General features: G+C 44.5%; 1 protein-coding gene across 1 annotated transcript in view; it reads right to left on the bottom strand.

The window, feature by feature from the left end:
• Positions 1–2,242: 2,242 nt before the first annotated feature.
• The window catches only part of TM6SF2 (transmembrane 6 superfamily member 2), a 354,704-nt gene continuing 335,347 nt past the window's right edge, over positions 2,243–21,599 (bottom strand). The window contains exon 10 of the mRNA XM_069649116.1: positions 2,243–2,650. Coding sequence (XP_069505217.1) covers positions 2,444–2,650 — 207 coding nt within the window. The 3' untranslated portion in view covers positions 2,243–2,443. The remainder of the gene's footprint in view (positions 2,651–21,599) is intronic.

The raw sequence follows: 21,599 nt of genomic DNA, 5'->3' as shown, positions 1-21,599 counted from the left end.
GTTTTGTCCCAGTGACAGTGCCCAGAATCCATTTGCCCCTATGGTTGAAAGATAGGTGTCCATTGGTAACTATCCAGACACCATCCGATACAAATCAAAAGGATTTGGTGAATACCCATAGCTTGTGTTTTCCACAGGTAAAATATTATGTCAAACACTCATCCTTCCTAAGTAAAAGGCAGTCCGCACTGAATTCATCTTTCCTACAGGTGATAGGTCCTTAATTACTTCTGGCAGGCTGCAACCATATTTCTACCTTGTATAGCTAATTTACTTTGCAACAGTGACTATACGAGTACTGCTTCTATACCGCTCCACTGCAGCAATCCTAAATATATATATCTGGCATTACTGTTGCTCCCGGCATTGCGATGCTGATTCTCCACTGTGCTCCACCCTTTAGCATACTGTCAATAGGGCCCCCCAAAACAAACAATACAGTTTCCGAGACTACACACCCACTAAACGCCTCTGCTTAAACCAATCAGCAACAAACTCCAGCAATTACAGGAGCAATCATGTATATTACAAGAGCTGCGGTTTCTCAAAAAAACTCTTCAATTTACCCAAGCAAATGTACATGCTCAGGTGGGGGAAGCACCTATCAGCCCACCTCTAGACTATGCCAGCAGTTTTTGTGTATGTACTGTTAAAAAATTGTTGTTTCGGCTGTAAAATTCAAATGCTGCGGTGTGCCTTATTTTGAAACGTCCTAAATTCGAAAATACTTAAATTTATAGGGGAAAACCTCCTTGGCCACTGCTTCAACAGAGGATTACATTTAAATTACTGTACCTTACATTTAAGAGCTTGTATGGCCCTGCACCATTTTATGACCCCTTTGATCTGAGGACAAGAATCTTATGGTGGTACCTCATTCCCGATTTTACTCTCGGGGAGACTGACGGTTGCAGTGGCAGGCCTAAAACTCTGGAACTAGCTTCCACATATCCTCGTACTATAGGTTTCATGCCCCGGCTGGGGAGCGGACATGGGGTTGAACGGCCTGCCAGCCCAAGCTTTGGTAGGCCCGAGCGAAGCAAGGGCCTCAGCTCGGGCTGCTTTACTTTGCATTTGTACCATGCACCAGGTACCCGAAGGCTTAAGGGCGCACACATAACAGGGCAGACGGAAAAAGGACAAACACATAAACAACAGTGGATGATGATATTCACACTCGGCATATGAAGCAGGCATTACCATGCGGCCGGTTAAATCCCATATCCGCCCCCCAGCCAGGGCATGAAAGCTAATAGCACCCTGGGATTTACCGGGGTGTGAATAGTTTTCTTTTTTCCCATCCGACGGGAGATGAGCTCAGCGCGAGCCCATCACCCAGAGAAATAAAAATGACCCCAAAAATCATGCCACCATTAAAATGGAAATGGGACTAAGTTCCTTTTTGGATGACCACGGCAATGGAAAACTTGTTCCAAAATGGCCGCCATCATCCGAAAGGATCTAGTCCCTTTTCTATTTTAATGGCAGCCTTTTTCATGACATTTTTTTAAACATTTTTTTGCTCCATCGCAGACGTTGAATGCACAATTGCACCTAAAAAAGGCAGATTGTGATTGGTCAATCTGTCTTTCCCGGGTGCAAATACAGATACTTTTTTATTGTTCAGAAAGCAGCTAAAAAAAACTTTCTCGAGACATTGAATGTCACCTCCATGCCCACATACAAGTCTCCAGAGGTGCGTAATTGCTTCCTGGTTCAAGCAAAACCACCAGGCCCTTCGACCGTTCAGATTAGTGTAGTAATACATGTGAAATGTGCTAACTTCGTTACTGCATGTTTTCATTGCATAATCTCGTTTACAAATCTGGGGAAGTACTTCAAGTGGCAATTAACGCAGTATTACCCTACGTGTTAATACAGTATTTAATGTCAAACACATTAAATCCGCCCAGGTAAGTGATCCATCCGTGGGACAGTGTAAAAACATATTTTCTAAAAGAAATTGCCTCCAACCAAAAGCATGTGCAGTATAATCTATCGGCCTTTAAAAAGGTCACAAATTATTCTTCACACAGACACAGTATCATTGAGGTAACATGGCACGGGACATGTGTGGTGCACATGAGTCAACTGGTGTATTTTGTTGCACTTTTGCCCATGTCTTGCAGCGATATGCATTTTTAAGCAGTTTTGGCTGATTTAGATGTTCTGTTATAAAACAAAATGTAGGAAAAGCAAATTCAACAAATTTGTGAATTATATTTTACCAAATACACAAAAATATTTTTGCATGTTTTTTTATTTTTATTTCTTTTTTTTTACAAAATCAGGCTTTAGATATTTGAAGTAGGAGAGGAATACAACTGTGCAGAAGAATTAAATAGCCAGAGCTGCTGAGAACTATTCAAGTCAACGACACTCCTTTGTTGAGGTATGAGTCTCTGTTTATTTCTCTTGACCGCCTCGGATTCTGTGTGCTTCTCTATTTCTGTTTTTTGTCATTGTCCTGCACCGCTGGCGCAGTGCTGGTAAAAAACCCTGGGCTTCGAAGGCAGCGGTAGGCCAGCAGATGCGGGCCCAGGGCGTACAGGGCGTTGGAGACCAGGAAGAGCCACCATGTGTCCGTGGGGATACGATATGTGTAGGGAGTGCGACGATGCAAGGACGCGCCGACATGGGAAAACTGGGCCTAAAATGAAGAATTGGAAGAAGAAAAAAAAAGACATATTTAACATAATGTGGAGAAATGTGATCATTTAACCAACACATGTGTAAAGACATCTGGAATGGCTTTTGAACTATAGAGAAAATATTTGTGTATTTTATTTCTGTATGATTATGATCAGATATGGTTATTTTCAAATAATTGTACATTTCAATAAACTTTGTGTATGAGAAATAATAATTTGTTTTTTATATAGCGATTAATTTAAAGCACTCCACATTGGATAATAATAGTAATGTATGTAAATATGTCCTATCATAATTGGTATTCATTTATCTACCTTGGAAAGGATGGTAGGCTGAATTGGCCTTGCCCGGATTCGAACCTGCAGATCAAACCCAGATCACAGCAACAAGCGTTTAACCCGCTGAGCCATCTTAACAGCAAATAAGGAATAGCACTGTGTTTTATCATGAATTGCCGCAAGAAGCATCATATTGCTCCAATGATGTCAGTGCATTTGTAGGGGCTTCTTTTATTAAAAAAATTAAATTGATGCTGAGGACTGCCACCATTAGCAGTTATGTGCGGTTTGGTCCTCTGCATGCAGTTTTATAGGTCTACGAGGCGGAGACGACAAGAAAGAGCAAAACCAGGGAAATGTTCTTTTACTCATGGAAAAGCAAATACTGCCTGCAGGCAGCGTTTATTAATCGACTCCTATGGAATCCACCTGGTCTTGACCAGGTGCCAAACCAAGGCAGATTCCACAGGAATCCATTCTTTGTACGCCTGTATGAAAATCTAATGTAGGTATAAAACATGCTTACACGAAACAGAGGAGGTGAGCACGGCGTAGCTATCATCTCCGCTGCGTGCCCCTTGTCCTGTCAAGAGGGTAATGATCACAGTGGGAAATAGAAGCGTAAATGCATTACAATTCCTTTCTTCATTTCCTGCTCTGCCCTATAGTAGCCAAGTAGACCACTGTGCATCAGCAAGGGAAAAGATGGGTAGGCTACATCATGGGCCTAGTGCTCCAGATTAGCCATTAAAGTCTATTGAGCTTCTCATCGCAACATATACACCTGCTTCCTTGCTAACTGTAATCAAATTTGCTCTTGCTAAGTGTTTTTCAAGTTCTCCCAGGGAGCTGCCTGAACTCTATGTATTGTGCTTTCAAAGCCATTATCAATATAACTGCTAAAGCTGTGACCTGCAGGAAGCTGGGGCAATGGTTCCATGTGAATTCTCCACTGGCCAGTTTTGCCAAAGCCCGGGTTCCCCTGTCCAGCCTTGGTGCTGCAGTGATTCCCCTATTCCCCCACCCATTCCCCCGCAACCCTCCTCTTCTACAAGGGACAACCCTGCAGTCTCTGTCTGTCAACCCCTGTTAGAGACAGGTTTTCTAAAGTACAATTAAGGACTTCCCAAAATTGTCCAATGAGGCAGTAAAAAAACTCCACTCTTAGGGCTGTACCACCCGAGTATTTGGTACCGTAGACAGAGTAGCCAGGCTAACTTAGGAGGAAGAGAGTGCTGTAGGAAAGTACAAAGAACCTGTAGCATACACATGGTTCAAAAGAAACACTTACACCCAGATGTATTATACAAAATAAAGGTTTATTATAAATACAAGTTGGCCAAGGTAAATCTTGGGTGGTAAGCACTTTGTCATAGAATCTAAACGCAGTCTTAAAATACAACACAATGCTTAAGGTACACCGACCAAAGCATAGACTTTGTTCAGAATGACTAACAGTAATTCTAGGTAAATCCGACCTAATTATACACATTTAGAATAGAACACACCTATTCAGGGGTGGGGGTAAAACGACTAATTACTTTTAGATTACTTTCAGTAATTCAAGGCTAGATCCTGTCAGTTATACAGTGACACTCAGTTGTGGAACTCACATTATAAACCAACCCTGTTACAAGTATACTTTTCTGAATAGTGGAAAACAAATTCATAGAACAGTATGAACCCACAACTACATTTGGGATAAGCTTCAGTTATACCAGGTGAGTAAGACCCAATGTTGTAAAACACTATTAGAGTTGCTTTTCAGATCAATGGTACACCGACTAAGGTAAGCAATAACTCCTTACACTATTTTAGGGTTGCACAAAGCAGATCAAGGTTAGCAAAACTCACAGTACACTTGTTCAGAATGGCACACAGCTATTCAAGGTAGGTAAAACCCAAGGCAGACTTATTCTAGATAGACTATAAAGCAAGTCAGGGGAAGCAAATCCAAGTTGGTGAACTTATACACTTATTTTCTGAAAAAATAACAAAGTGAAGCCAACAGTATTACTTTTGAGAAGAGGAGAACCCAAATCACAGCTAAGTAAAGTAACCCTATATACGTTTAGGAATGGCAGAACACATTCTAAGGTAAGTAAGAACCTTTGTAACTGCTCATATTTCAGAGGGACAGATGCCAATACAAGTCATACACCAGAAAAAGACTTTCAACACTTGATAAAGTTCAAGGTAAAGACCTGGCTTTTTAAGTCCTTCCCTAATCTTGAAGCATGAGTCTTCTCAGTGGCGGAAGAGGGTCCCTAGTGGTCTAGGGGCCCGCTTTTGGTAGGGCCAGTATAGGCATAGAATTCTGAAGTCAGAGTTGCTGAGAAGGATCCAGGGACCTCAGAGAAGACAACCTAGAGGGAGTCCAGCATTAGGCCTGGGCAAACTGAATGAGGGAACTCCAAATCACACAAATCACCCCCAAAGCTTCACAGGAATACACAAGGCTTAAATCACATGACCTAATAGTGAAGGCATCCTGTCCCAGCTTTCTGATCTTTTCTGATTGATTGGGGGACTAACAGCTTTATGGTGGTGGTCTGGGGCAGGCTGGTACCTTGGAATGCTGAGGTCTCCTCATTGCCTTTGTTTGTTTGTTTTAATATTTATAAAGCGCGGCAGACCCGAGGGAATCAGGGCGCAAAAGGCATGAAGAGGGTAGTTCAGTTTCGGTTACATTGCTGTGAAATATCATACATTATACAGTAAATTTTATACAAGAATTGTAGGTGGGCAAAATGTACAGAATACCGGCATAAGAAAGGGAGGTTACGCACTACGGCAAAAAATATTGTGAAACAATTATATATAGTATGTACAGACGGGGCAGGTGATGTATTCTAGGTGTAGTAGAGTGTCAGATGTCATTTTCCTTGATCCAATGAATGAGGTTTTATCTAAAGCATAGATAGGGTAGGTCTTCCATTAAGGTAGGAGGGCCTTGCCGGACGCATTCCTCCTGGGATATGAATGCTGGTAGCGTGAGACAATGAATGATCTATGAATATCTGCGTCTCTGGCCTATCTTGCTGCTGCCCATGTAACAAGCTATACCCCAGCCAATACAGTGCCTTGGCAGAGAAGAGGAATTTGCAGATGGACATCTTCAGGATATGGAAGTACAGGACCTGGTCCTTGGATTCTTGGTCATGGTGACTGAAGACAGGACACTGGAAAAGGAACTTGCAGCAGGGATCATCAGGGAAGACTTCAGGCTGCCCGCAGGTCTGTGATTTTGGCACCCTTTTTCAGGAGCCAGTGGAAGACAATATTGTCAGTCAGATTTTCATCACTTATCGGGTCTGGCACTCTGCTGAGGGGACTTCAAGGATTCAAATCAAGTCTCTGGAGGTTCAAGAGGATGCCACTAAAGTTTCAGGGAGATTCGGAATTCGAAAGACTGTGCACTATGCAATTACTTGAGGTCCAGGGTATTGGAGTATTGCAGCCCAGCAAGGTCACAGCATATTGTGGGATGGCTCAAAATGCAGGTTGTCTTGAGTCTAGTGGATCCCACCAGGCTCTACATCAGGGTTGTCGTTTGCGGGACACTCAGTTTACATGGGAGGAAAGATAATAGCAGGCTCGTTGGATTCGGGAGCAGTGGTGGACTACCTCTTCAGCGCCTAGGATCAGCACTTTATACTGGAACCCAGCCAAGGCGTGCAACCTCGTTTTGCCCCTCTGGCACCTCGCAGCACAAATCACATGACCTAATAGTGAAGGCATCCTGTCCCGGCTTTCTGATCTTTTCTGATTGATTGGGGGTCTAACAGATTCATGGTGGTGGCCTGGGACAGGCTGGTACCTTGGAATGCTGAGGTCTCCTCATTGCCTTTGTTTGTTTGTTTTAATATTTATAATGCGCGCCACACCCGAGGGTATCAGGGCGCAAAAGGCATGAAGAGGGTAGTTCAGCTTCGGTTACATTGCTGTGAAATATCATACATTATACAGTAAATTTTATACAAGAATTGTACGTGGGTAAAATGTACAGAATACTGGCATAAGAAAGGCAGGTTATGCACTACGGAAAAAAACATTGTGAAACAATTATATACAGTATGTACAGACGGGGCAGGTGATGTATTAGTATAGTAGAGTGCCAGATGTCATTTTCCTTGATCCAATGGATGACGTTGGATCTAAAGCATAGATAGGGTAGGTCTTCCCTTAAGGTAGGAGGGCCTTGCCGGACGCATTCCTCCTGGGATATGAATGCTGGTAGCGTGAGACAATGAATGGTCTATGAATATCTGCATCTCAGGCCTATCTTGCTGCCGCCCATGTAACAACCTATTTACGCATGCACAAGCTTATTTCTACGTTCTTGGCCTGGGCCTGCTACCCTGGCTGCAGCGCAGCGTTAGGCTTCGGTTTCAATATGGCTACTACTTTTTAAGATGGCGCTTCATTCCCTGTGTAATCCACACCCAAAGCATGCACTAATCTACCCATATTGTGGTCCCGGTGGACCCCCCTCTAACCCCTTGTACCCTCCCTGAGCCCCTACAACACGCTTCCAGGCCTCTGCCTTACCCGAAACCGCTTTAGGGCCAAGGACGATCATCTCCCCTTGCCAACACAACCTCAATCATATAGAGTATTGAGAAAAAGGGAGGAAACTGGAAAGATTGTAAAGGAAGTTAATTTGAATATTGAAATGGCAAAATAACGCTAGTCTCTGCAAGTGTGGTAAAAGGAGACTACTGGTAAGCTTCTTAGAGAACACAAAAGAAAGGAGGAGAATGCTGGGCCGATGGAGGACCCAAAAGCAGTCAAGGATGAAACAAGAGACCCAGAAGTCATGAGAGTCTGGGCTACAGACTCTCTAGCCTAGAAGATTGAAGCTCTGGAAGATACAAACAACCCATCACCCAGAAACCTTGGCTCTGATCCTGCCAAAAATGGCATTTCGAACAGGTGCATTTAGAAAAACAGAGAACGTGAACAGTCACACAGGGTTCCCAACTAGGATTTAAAATGAAATGAGATAGACAAGGTTGTTTTTGTCCGCCCGAGCATGGTACTAATACGCAGCATAAATATAGGCCAAACTCACAATGAGCTTTAAACATTTCTAAACGCCTGATATGGTTGCATTACACCTAAGATGCCTTAAATTATTGATATGCTCCTCATTCTAGTCTTTTACCTATCTTTGGACATTGCAATTCTGGTCTGTAGACACCTTAGGAGTTATGAAAGAGAACTCATTGTAGACAAAGACGCAGCAGCTTGCCTTCTTTACTAAACGTGGCTGCCAAGCATGGAGGCTCTACTTATGATGATATGCCTGTGCAAACTAGTACTCCAAAGAGGGATATTAATAAAAGACTGACTAAGCAACAGTGGTTACAATTTTAAAACCTTTGTTTTTATTGCGGATCAAAGTTTGACATCATTGTTGGCATAATGAGCAGTCTCTGTATTAATTAGCTTTTCTTCTTCAGGTCTATCTCCTGCTTTCTTTTGTCTTTCTTTTCTCTCAAGCTCTTTAGAGGGGAGTTTGCTGTTGCACCATTCACCCTCTAGCCAAAGGTTCACACTCTAGTACATGTTTGTGCATTCTCTGGATCACCTGCCCGGTTCTACATCTCTCAATCATTTTGGGTGCTTTTTTTTCTCACTTTCCGCAGAAGCTTTGGGAGGTTTTGTTTCTTCTTCCCCCAGTTTTACACAATAAAAGTGTCTGTTATTTATCTCTACCAGATCCTACAAGTCACAACATGTATTCCTTCCCTTTTGCCAGATATCTTGGTGTCTTGCCGTCAATCTCATTTCAAGTGGTTTGCAATGGCTATGCTGTCCCTTGATGCCTCAATTTCAAGTGCTCTCGCAGCAGTCTCAGCACCACGCAGGATCTTCTGCTTTTGCAGCATTCTCAGCGCCACTCAGGGTCAAGTGCTCCGCAGCATTCTCAGTGTCTCTCAGGTTCAAGGGCTCTCTCATGATTCTAGCCCCTCTCAGGATCCAGTGTTCCCTCTTGGCACCTCTGGAGATTCAAGACTCTCTCAGCACTTCCGAGGATTCACGCAACCACCGAGCCTACTCATTATTCATCCAATAAAGACAATGACTGCAGGCACAAGTCCTCTTGGTCCCTCAAATAGGGCCCAAGTCTGCCTCTTAGTTCTTCCTCTGTTTCCAATAAGCCATCGCTCCTTCCAGTCAGTAGGGATGGATGCTTTTGCATTATGCCTCTCCCTAAAATGGAAAATCACCTGCAGTATTGTAGATATCAGCTACCATCTTAATTTTACTGCTCCATTCTGACTAAGGCTAGGGCACTTATATCCCATAGACTCCCCTGCTCCATTGGCGATGTCCCTAGACGCATTGAGCTTGAAATATGCAGCTTCTCAATATGTTATGTTAAAGGTTCTTATACCGTGCACTGTCACCACCTGCGTGGTCCCTTGGCGCTCTGAAAGCAAGGGCTTCAGGAGGGTGTAAGTTAGTAGAACTGAGTGGGAGAAAAGAGAAATAGAGCAGTGATGTACTGTTGGCAGCTTCAGTTCGGTTTACACCGTTCGCTGTAGCAGTCATGTGATGTTGTGCGAGGCTATGTGTGATTTCTTTTCGATGTTGTAGTGTAGTGACGAGCGTGCGGTTTGTTGTGCTGTAGAGGTATGCTTGTGTTTAGTGCACATCCCTTACATGTGTTAGGGATGTGTAGAGCTCTACCCCCTCCACAGGCCTCACCCCCAATCACTCACTCAACGGTGCTCAAGATCCAACTCCCACCTGTCAGCACAAACCTCACCAAAATGCTGGTCAGAATCTGGGTCTAGCACCTCTATCACGTACCCAGTCCCAAGGCTTGGACTTCTTCTTAAAGGAAGGAATGCTGAAGCGAACGCTTTGGGTTTGTGGGATTTAAGAGCCGCGTTCGACATGTCCTTCCAAGGTGCAGGTTCTTTTTTGGCCTTGGTTTTGACTACAATTCTGGGCTTTATTTTTTGACAGGATAGTATGCCACATGGATATATTCGTCTGAGCAGAGCCATTCCTCAAGTTATCCCTTATAAGAAGGCCTAGGCGAACTAGCGTGGAGATCAATTGAACCATTGGATTTTTGGGATGATGACAGTGTAGAATATTTCTGGAAATTAATTTAGAAATTTAGAGGTTCACCCAATCATTGCAGTCTTACAAAGGAAGGCAGCCCGCACTGCCCTATAACATGCTCCACTGCCCTGCTGGGGCCTGTGAAGTTTCCGCAGGGCAGTGGGCTATGCTGAATAATTTATGATTTGCGCTGAAAATAGAAAAAGGCTTGTACAATTCCTGGGGTGCTGTGCGGGAGGACTGCCACAGCGTGCATTGTGGGGGCATACGAATGCTTTGAGGGGAGGGGAGCTAGATCATCCACCTAAAAATGCCCTGTGAATAGTCACAGGTCACCAACCTACAAACTGTTGATTTCAATTATAGGCGCGTGACTTTTTGGGGGTTCACCAGGCTTAGTTATGAAACCTTTCTTCATATTCTCCAATCTCTCGGGCCTCTCTTTAATCTTCCATCAACTCCTGGTGTGCTACGATTTTGGATCTAGAAGTTTCTTCTACTTTTATATTCCATTGCTGATGTTAAACTTTGGGAAATCTGTTCCTAAAAGGACCAGCTCTTGTTACTTGGCCGTGTCTTCAGCTGGAATTATCATTAGGACAACAGCAGTTTGGTGACTGGCTAAATCCAATAAGACTTGGATTTTTGTAAGCGTCACTTTAGGATGGCCTTTATATGTCAAATATACTTCAGTTCCTAGACATGGACTTCTCCTGTTATTGTCATCCCATTGCATGATCTTTTCGTTACACATGTTAAAGGGCAACTCAGTGTCGAGCACTAATGGGAGGGCTACTACTTCTTGTTTTATTAGCAAGTCCCTATAGTTCTGTAATTCAAACTTTTTTAATCTCTTCCCCTCTCAGAGTCCCCATGTATTCCCTTCTTTTCACCAACTCCTGTCCCAGAGTCCCCATTTATTCCCTTCTTTTCACTAGCCCCCTCCCAGAGCCCACATGTATTCCCTTCTTTTTACTAGCCCTCTCCCAGAGTCCCCATTTATTCCCTTCTTTTCACTAGCCCCCTCCCAGAGTTCACATTTATTCGCTTCTTTTCATTAGCCCACTCGCAGAGTCCACATGTATTCCCTAATTTTCACTAGCCCCCTCCCAGAGTCCCCATGTATTCCCTTCTTTTCCCTAGGCCCCTCCCAGAGTCCCCATGTATTCCCTAATTTTTACTAGCCCTCTCCCAGAGTCCCCATGTATTCCCTTCTTTTCACTAGCCCCCTCCCAGAGTTCACATTTATTCCCTTCTTTTCATTAGCCCACTCGCAGAGTCCACATGTATTCCCTTCGTTTCACTAGGCCCCCTCCCAGAGTCACCATGTATTCTCTTTTCACTAGCCCTCTCCCAGAGTTCCCCTGTATTCCCTTCCTTTCACTAGCCCTCTCCCAGAGTCCCCATATCCGTTGTATTCAGTCTTCCATTACATTTAATTCCTACTTTGTTTCAGTGCTTCTATCATCTTGCTCAATAGTTTATCTTGCTCTTTACTTTGTAGACTATTCCTCTAAGATTATAAGTAGTTCTCTAATGATCCAGTGATTCAGTGTGTGCTATTTTGTTTTGCACAAAACTGTGTTTGACAGACCACCAGGGTGCACCCAGCGTATGGAAGCTTAATTGCTTTAGCTCCTGTCTTGAAGGGCCGAAAAGGGGTCCTGAGCACCCGCTGACACCTCCCTCCGTTGGTGGATCGGAATGCAGCATTACACTCCAACCCTGTTGAAGAGCCCTCGGTCCAACTTTGGGCTGAAATGGTGCTGTGCAGCAGGCGCTAGGTGAGCCTGCAGCCCAGCCGGCTTTCTGAGAAATCCCCATCCTGAAGAGAAGAAGCGCACGGGTTCTACATGAACTCGCTGGGTGTAGGCCGTTGTGCAGCCCCACTGATGCCTGGTGGACTCTCCTGGTTTCTGTGGCGACACCAAGAACAATCGGATCACAACGGGCCCCCCTTTTCATACTCAAGAGGCTCAGTGACGGCATCCCCCAGACTGGGGGCGGTGAGCAATGCAAAGCCTGTCTGGACCACAGCCAGTCCCAACAGCCACAGGGACTGGGGGCAGGACTGCTCCCCCGAATGGCGAAGGTGACGTGTGGCGACACGGAGAGCCCAACGTGAGGTGCTCACGTGTGGGAACTCGGGGCTGGTGCCTGTCCAAAGACTGCGGGACCATGGAAGGTGCTCCGGCTGTATCGCGCGGCTTGGCTTCAGGCCCACACGCACAAAGGAGAGAGAGGAAGGGAGCACATCTGGGCTCAGCCCAGCAGCACTGATTAGGGGTGCAAACTTGTGCTTTTGCCGGTGCAGTTTAGGTCTCTTGGGGACTAGTGGAGCCACACACAAAGGTCTCACCTTGCCAGAGGTCACCAGAGAGAGGCATAAGGAGCAGCATAGAGAGCAGTGGAGCTGTGAATCTACATTGGTGGCCCCCAGCGGGAGACACAGGTGCAGTTGGGGGAGAGCCCCGAGAGCCCCATCTTCTAGGAGCAGCAACAGTCCAAGTTGCCTAACTGAGGCGTCTGTACCTTGGGGCATCAGGTGCTGTCCATTGGGTCTGGAGGCCCGAGGTAACAGTGGGTCCAGGTATAACGTGCTTGGAGAAACAGTGAGACTTGCTACAATGTGCCCTGAAGCCTGGGCCTAAGGAGGAGCACTGATTCTTTCCTGGACCCTCTTTGCATCGCACTCGTAGGGGGTTGTTGTGTATTGTAGAATATGGAATGTAGTGGGAATAGAACTGAAGGAGAGATGGAATGGATTGGACAGAAAAGAAGGTGGGGCAGTTAAGATGAGAAATAAAGGAGTTCAGACATGCAGGCTCTCTCCTGTCCTTATTTCATAGAAATATGGCAATGATGATGGTGGAAATGCTGGAAAGCAGATGCCGAGACGGATGGAATTTCCAGTAACAGAAGTCGACGAGGCCGTAGGAAGACACATCTATGAGCAGTAACTAAGACGCGGCGTGCATCTACTCTGAAGGCACCCGGGAACCGTAGAAGCAAAAAGCTGGTGTATACGATCGGGACCGTGGGAGACCGCAAAGTTGGACAAATAACAAGTCTGATGGAGGATACCAAATTCAGAAGTGTAGCTGCATTTGATTAAGCAATTATCAAGTCTGAGGCCAAAAACTACTCTAAGAGACCCCGGCAAACGGTCTCTAGAAGTGAACTATATCTCCTCTCTGCTGAGCCAAAAAGTCACGGGATGTCTAAAAAAGACAATAAACACGGAACGAGGATATGCTGAATCCAGAATGACCATACAGAAGTGTGTATTCCTTCTAGCTGTAAACAAAACAACAGCTACTCGAATTGAACAATGATTCGCCGTACAGAAACCTCATCCAGAAATTGACCAAGAGCTGAAAGGGTTGAGAAGGGGAATTGCAAAGCCCGGTGAAATCCTTGAATAAGGAACAGTGCATAAAAATAGAATGCTTTCAATCTAGTGTGTTTTTTTCTTCTCCTGAAGAATTTTCTGTTAGTATGTTAGTTGTTGAAGAGGAATGAAACATGTCGGGTATGCTTGTGTGAGGAATGAAAGAATGGATGATTGGTGAACCATCGGTATAAATCAAAGGGGATACTAATGGATGGTACTCCACAATAACAAAAACCGTGATCGAGTATCCCAAGGTGTGATTACAAGCAACAACATACTAGATATAAGATGAATTGCCTTGGTAAAATATATTATTGAAAAGGTCTGTTGAAGTATGAAGTCAATCATTTGTATGCAACAATTTCCAAAATGATAAGAAAAAATTGAAAAATTGCTTGTCTTAAACGTTGATGAAATATGTATGTTTTTATAAATGTAATGAAGCTGCTATATATATTTTTATATGAAAATAAAATTGTGATATCTTTTTTGATACAAAATCTTTTGTAGTATGTCAAAATTTAATTGAAATAAGACATGTGCTTATGGTCAATAGCTGGTTGAATAGTGGAAAACAAGGGACCTTCTGCACATTGAATACCATGTTATAGGCAGTATTCTTAGGAGGGCTGTTGCAGGAAGGTCCAAGACAAAAATATAGACTAAAAACCTCTAGTCTCTCAAATTTGTGTGTAAATGGGAACACAACATTTGGCGACGAAGGGAAACGCGACCCACAGAGTTGAACCGCCTGTTGAGGTGGCTCATAAATGGAAGGACATTGATACAGCTTGAGGAAGTGGCTCGCTAAAAGAAAATTCGAAGAGGAAATTCAAGACGGATGAGTGTTCATGATGGACAGATGATCTCGTGGGATAAGAGGACAATAATATAAGAAAGAAAACAAGATTGAGGCCGGGAAACCGAAGTCGAGAACAACGTGTGAAGACTGATAACAAGGACAAACAGGAATTATAAAAAGCGTTAAGGAGCGCAGCTGCACAAATGTGGACATTCAAAGGTTAAAAAATAAACAGGTCTGGTTTTAATTGATACAGTTGGCCGTTATATAAGGCTGACAAGGCTGCCAGACGAAGAAGGCATTTTTAAAAAAGCAGAATCAGATGATATGGAACTTACAAGAGCGTGAGGTGCAAAGTGTCTATTCGGTGATGGAGTCACCGCATAATGCTGAAAGATTAGAAGATAGTACCTGGTAACGTAAAAAAAATGTGGTGTCATATTTGTTTGAGTGAGAAGAATCACATTAGTTGCCATAACATCGGCCCTCATTCCGAGGTTGGTGCTAGTCATGGCGCTATTAGTGCCATGACTAGCACCAACACCGGTACCGCCACCGGCTTGGTGGTATAGGGACTTACCGGTCTATTCCGACCATTGCAGGACTGGTAAGTCCCCATTTGAAAAGCCATTCCCCATTCCCATTTGAGCCCCCATAGGGCTCAATGGGAAGGGGGAAGTAGTCAATAAGGGTACCGCAAATTGCGGTACCGTTATTGACCCCGGTATCCCTTTGCGGGTTTGCAGGCGTTAAGGGAGGGACCCGCAAAGGGACCTCGGAATAGGGCGCAAAGGGATTGCCGGCACCGGTGCCCGGTATCCTTTTGCGCCCAGGTCGTAATGACCCCCATCGTACATATCATAAAAAAATTGAAAAAAATGTAGAAAACGAAAAGCGGAAATGTCACAAAGACAAGAATACTGAAGTATGCATATTGATAATAACAAATAGAAATGGAAAGCTAATAGGCGTAATCAATTAAATGTGATACATCGATGGAATGGAATAAACGTTGCCATATCAACACGGCTAATACAAAGGGAAGTCATTTTGAAGGGTGCAGAAAAGTAGGAATTGGGCGCATTGATATAATGCAGAGATAATAAGGCCCGGTCAGCAAAACGTTACAGCTGCAACAAACTTTAAATGCATTAATGAGAAATATGTATGGTATGCCAATGTAATGCACGGTTTTTGTCTCAACAGTTGTAATGATGAATAAAGACAACAATTAGAAATGACATTGAAGAAAGTAGAGGAATGCTCGTGCTGGGATTGGATTGAAGTGAACAGAATGATTAAAGAAATTGCTGCAATTTCGTCCATTTGTAGATGATCCGTCAATCGGCACAATCATTTGTCACAAAATAGATTCAGCAGAACACATCATGATGACATTTCCTTAATGAAGTGTTTAGAATTTGCAAACTTGTTGAGACCACCAAATGAAATAAGTAAAGCATTACAAAGTTGTCATGGGACAAGATTAAAATATTGACATATGCAATTTTATAGCAAAGCCATTAACGCTGCAAAACATTAATGCAGGACCAAACTACCAGTTAAAACCAACGCTAATGACAACAACTGAGAGAATAAGAGAGTAAACCCGGCAAAACTTCAAAAACCCTGTAAAATGATGAGTCAGTTTTGACTAACATGTGCAACAGGGACAGTATCAGAGTTGGTGCATAACTAAAAGTGACGCAGGAAAGTTGTTGCACCTGCACAACACGACTGATAACAGAGCAGTGTTTCAGCACAGGGCAACAGACAACTGCATGCACACAGTCACAAAACGCCAAGGACAGAACAAACAGCTCAAAATGTTGTCTGACAACGTAAGTGGGGACCTTAACCCAGCTCAAGACATGTGGGGGATCCCTATATGCACGAATTTAGTGAATTATCTGATCTTGAGCCGCATGATCACCAGGGACGACGCTGGCAAGAGTTGGTAAATGAATTTGAAGAATTTCTAAGAGCATTAGGAAATGAGAACATTCCGAACAAGTTAGACATATTTATGAATCTAGTAGGAAGAGAAATGAAGAGTGTCATTAAGGCATTGATAATGACTGAAGAGAGAACATCATATCAAGCCTATTGCCGCTATAGTTGAACGATTAAGAGTTGTTCCTAACAAAGACTATGAAAGATATGAATTTAACAAGTGTACACAGAGGCCACAGGAGACAATTGCACGGTTGGTTTTGCGACTACAGGAGAAGGCAATCTATTGTGAGTTTGCAGAATTTGATGATGAAGAAGCAATTAGGTTGAGAATAATTGAGAGCTGCACATTGTTGGAGTTTAGGAAACATCTTTTAAGAGTGCCCCTCCCATTGAAAGATATTCTGAAATTAGCAAGAATGTATGAAAGAATTGAGAAACAAGTGGAAAACATGGAAAACAAAGGGCAGCAAGAGACACTAGATGGTATCAGAAGTGATGTACAAAAACAGTCCCGATACCCAAGCATACTACTTTGTCAAGGCCCATGGGATGGTATAAGCAGTAGTCGACCGAGAAGATCGTGTTATAGATGTGGATCTAGATTTCCGCACAAAGGTCGTCGTCCGGCTATTGGTCGAATGTGTGGGGCATGTGGTCAGAGAGATCACATTTGGGTCATGTGTAAAGAGAGAGCATCTTTATTGACAACCTGTGGATCTAATGCCCAGTCAATACAGAATGGGAGACAATACATAGTGAAGAGTCTGATGAGATATCAAAACGAGCAAAATTATGTGGCCACACCGGATCAAGGACTAACGAGTAGGAAAAGGTGGCTGTCTCGGGAAGTGCTGCAGGACAATCCACAAATCCTAGGAAGTCATCTAAGGATTCCACATGGGGTGACGGAATGTGCTCCCCTTTGAAAGAATGGTCAAAGATCAGCTGAAGGATCATGGCCCAGGGTATGAAGGCCATAACTGCATAAATGGAGAAGGGAGTGGTGAAGATGAAGAAGTAGGAAAGGGGAACAACGTGTATAAAACTCGTAAGAGGAGAGTTGAGGAACTTGGAGAACATAAGGTGCTAGCAGATGAGAATATGATAGTGGGGCAGAAGCAGCAAAGGAAGATGGACATTAATGATGAGTCAGAAACCTTAATTGTGACGGATGGTAAAAGGCCCGGGGTCACTGACATAAGGGATAGTAGTGAAATTATTGAGGATACCTCATTCTTTCATACAATGTTCCAAGATGATTCAGGTGGGGGAGAAGCATGTGAGGAGAGTCGGAATGAAGAATTGCATGAGGAGCGGGGAAATGAAGAGGAGAGTCGGAATGAAGAATTGCATGAGGGGCGGGTAAATGAAGAACCTGTAGGTCTCATGTCACTTAAAGACTGTGGACAATCTCCACCTTGTTTGACTGGTGAAGGAGTTGGTGGGACAGCCCATGTTCGACCTCCAAGAACTATTCGTAAACCTCTACGTCTGATTGAACAGATGTAGAGGTGATTCTGCTGGACAGATGGAAGATGAACTTATATGATAAGCAAGGGGGAGATGTTGTGTATTGTAGAATATGGAATCTAGTGGGAATAGAACTGGAGTAGAGATGGAATGGATTAGAGAGAAAAGAAGGGGGCAGTTAAGATGAGAAATAAAGGAGGTCAGACATGCAGGCTCTCTCCTGTCCTTATTTAATAGAAATATGGTAATGATGATGGTGTAAATGGGAACACAACCGGGGTGTACAGGCTTGTTCTGTTTTTTTGGGCTGCCCCAGGATTGTACATGTCCGGCTCTGAACTCTGTGTTGAGGGTGGGACACAACAGACCAGAAAGGGCATCATGGATAAGCGTTGGAGAGGGCCCGTATGCTGCTAACGGTTGGTGGCCTGTTCCCCCAGGCAGACCGATGTCAGTGCAAGGCAGTGTTGGACCCAAGGGGAGTAGACCTAGAGCAGAAGAAGGTCTCCCCCCTGTGCAGAATGACTTGGAGGGACGCCTTACAGCAGTTCAAGTGCCTGGGTTCTGAAACACAGACGTCCCAATCATGAAATCATGGCTGAATACCAGGTGTCTACAAAGAAAGACATTGCTGCACTCCTGGAGGAAATGAGGGGCATTTGTGCGGACATAGGTTAGAGGTTGGACAAGATAGAGGATGGGAGCCATGGACAACAGGATACAAGGCCTGGAGGCAAACCAGTCTCAGTCGATACCATGGAAACCCAGATGGATAGGAGGCTCTCAGAACTCAAAAGAAGGGAGGTTGAGGTCTCCCTCAAAATGGACGACTTTAAGAATAGGGAATGACGCAACAATCTACGTATTTTGGGGTTTTCCAGAAAGAGAGGGGGTAGACCGAGAGGGACATAAAGAGGTCCATATTGGAAGTGCTTTGCTCCCTGTTTGGGTATTATACCATAGATGAGCCTACTATAGATTGGACCCACTGGGCGGGCGGAGGCTCCAGGTGCACAAGGACTATCCTTGCCCACTTTCATTGCTAAACAGAGAAGGCAAAGATTCTCGGAAAGGCCAGAAAAACAAGCCGAATGGTCCATGGCTCAGCTCAGGTCATGATTTACCAGGATTTCCCTGCTTTCATGCTGACGAGAAGAAGGAGACTGTGTGCCCCTCTCACCAAATGGCTGCACCAGAAAGGGGTGAGGTATCGATGGGGTTTTCCTTTTTCCATCTCCTTTGAACTCTACGGTCACCGGTACAAATTGATGATGGAAGATGATATACAGGGGGCCTTAGGAGAGCCCATGGCAGCCCCACGTCACTGAGTGGGGGGCCCTGGAGAGGACAGTGGAGCCAAGCCAAAACCTGAGGCAGGAACGAACAGACGTAGGATTCCAGGATCACACAAATTCAAAAAAGGTTACACTCCTCCTATGAGGAGTGAGGGGTCAGGAGACTGAGCAAGGAGGGTATAGCATGAAAGAGCGAGGGGAGGGCGGCCAGCGACAGGGGTGGCCACCCTCTCCTTCAAAATAGAAGGGGAATGAGGTGCTTGGATGGAGGTTGAGGAGGGGGGACATATGATGGGTGAAGTTCGGAGTGGGTGCGTATGGGAAGGCTCAGAAGAGGTGGGGTGGTATTGGGCTGGTCCTGTTGTTTCATAGACCACTGGTGATCTAATCCTGGACTGTGGCAGTTGGCCTTACAGGGTTGGATGCTGAGGGGAGGGGGACAGGTTGGTTACAATATATTTTCAGTTGGTTCCAGTGTTTCCAATAGTTGGTTTTCATCGTCCTCACAGCGATTTTAGGTTTGAGGTCTCATGCTTGTGTCAATGCAATGGCCGCAAAGATGTATATGGGGTCAGGAAGTGAAATATTAAGAGTCCTGAGTTCAGGGGTGACCTAGCGATTGGCTCCCTCAATGAGAGAGGACTTGGAGGTGTAATGTCCTCCTGCTGCACGACAGGGAACTTGCTCAGGCCCTTCTCACAGAGTTTACAGAATATTTCACTCATAATGTTAAAGGAGAGGTAAAGGTGCAGATTCTTTGGGAGGGCTTTGAAGCCACAATACGAGGGGTTCTCATAAGGCTAGGGTCCGAGAAAAAGAAAGCAAGACAGGAACAAGAGGCATACCTCAGGAAGAAAATAGAAGAGATCAACTGGGAGGGTCACATGGTACGTATCTCACTCCAGCTAAAGCTTTGACACTATAAGGCAACGCTAAATTCCATTCTCGTCCCGGACACAAAGAAGAAATTGTTATTTTGAAACAAATATATCATGAGCAAGGGTATAAAGCGGGCAAGATCTTGGCACAGAGGCTAAGGGAGAAACAGAAAAGAAAGGCCTTTGTGGCAATTTAGTCGGAAGAGGGCTCTATTGTGTACGACAATGCGAGCATAGGGAGGGAGTTTGCCAAATATTGTGCAGATTTGTACACATATAAATATGTGGGGGATGACATGCAGATTGCCACATTCCTCGACCAGCTGCCGCACCCGGGCATCACGCCGGAGATGGCCGAGCATTTAGAGTTGCCGATTTCCCAGGAGGAAGTCATACAGACTATTAAAAAGATGAAAGTGGGGCGGCCCCCAGTAGCAAAGGGTTCGCCATGAAGTTCTATAAAACCTATAGATCCACTCTCGCCCATTATCTTGTGAGAGTCTTCAATGCGATTCTGATGGGAGATGCCTTGCCAAACTCAATGATGGAGGCAATCATAGTGGCCATTCATATGGAAGGGAGGGATTCGACCAAATTATCATCCTATCGTCCAGTCTCTCTGCTGAATAACAATGTGTAGATTCTGGCTAAGATTTTGGGCGGCAGACTGCAAGGCCTGCTTCCATCCCTAGTCCACTGGGATCATGTGGGATTTATCCCGGCATGGCAGGAATTTGATAATATTAGGAAGAAAATTAAAAATAAAAAAAAATTAAAAAACTCAAACCGCAGATGGGCTGTGGATTCTGAAGCATGTTTGATTGCTATAGACTCTGAGAAAGCCTTCTATAGGGTGGTGTAGAGTCCCTTCATGAGGAAAATGGGTTTCAGGGTTAATTTCCTACCATGGGTGGAGGCCCTGTATAGAGGGCCCACAGCCAGGGGGCAAGTCAATGGGGCTCTTATGGACTCCTTAAAGTTATCGAGAGGGACAAGACAGGACTGCCCTCTGTCACCATTACTATACGCACTTACCATGGAGCCATTAGCCATCTCGATTACAGCGAACCAGAAGATTGAGGGTATGCGTGGCAGAGAGGTTGAGTTTAAGCTGTCCCTCTATGCCGACAATATCTTGGGCTAGCTCACAAATGTTGGTTCTTCTCTCCCAGAATAGTTGGCGCAAATCTCTAGTTTCGGCCGACTGTCAGGATTAAAAATCAATGTATACAAGCCTTGCATTATGCCCATAGGAGAAAGTGAGTCCTTCTTGGATTCACAATTCAGATTCATGGGCATGAGGGTGGAAAAATGATATATATTTGTTATTTGGTATCGCAAGGCTCTGGTGAAAGCAAACTATGATACGTTGATGGCGACAATCAAGGTGGATCGTAAGCGCTAGGAACGCTCGATTTTCTCCTGGAACGGCCGCATTACTTCCATTAAAATGAATGCTCTCCCTCGGCTGTTATACTTATTCTCTGCCTTTCAGACCCAACTTCCAGATAATTTCTTTAGTGATCTTTACAATGCCCTGACTAGATTTGTGGGGCAGAACAAGATACCTAGAGTGAAAAGATCTACCCTTACTCTGCCGAGGGACCAGGGGGGATTTGGCCTACCTGATTTCTATCTATACTATAAGGCTGCCTAATTACGTATTATGTTGGAACATATGAGGGAGGATATGAGGACTTATTGGACATACCTGGAGGATCTGGAAACACACCCACTGAAAGTATGAGACTTCATTTGGGCCCCGTCTAAGGACATTCCCGGGGAATTTAG

The sequence above is a fragment of the Ambystoma mexicanum genome, chromosome 1p, assembly GCF_040938575.1.
Source record: "Ambystoma mexicanum isolate Mex_15411 chromosome 1p, UKY_AmexF1_1, whole genome shotgun sequence".
Taxonomy (NCBI): Eukaryota; Metazoa; Chordata; class Amphibia; order Caudata; family Ambystomatidae; genus Ambystoma; species Ambystoma mexicanum.
The sequence above is the reverse complement of the archived record's forward strand: the minus strand, read 5'-3'. Positions and strand labels throughout refer to the sequence as shown.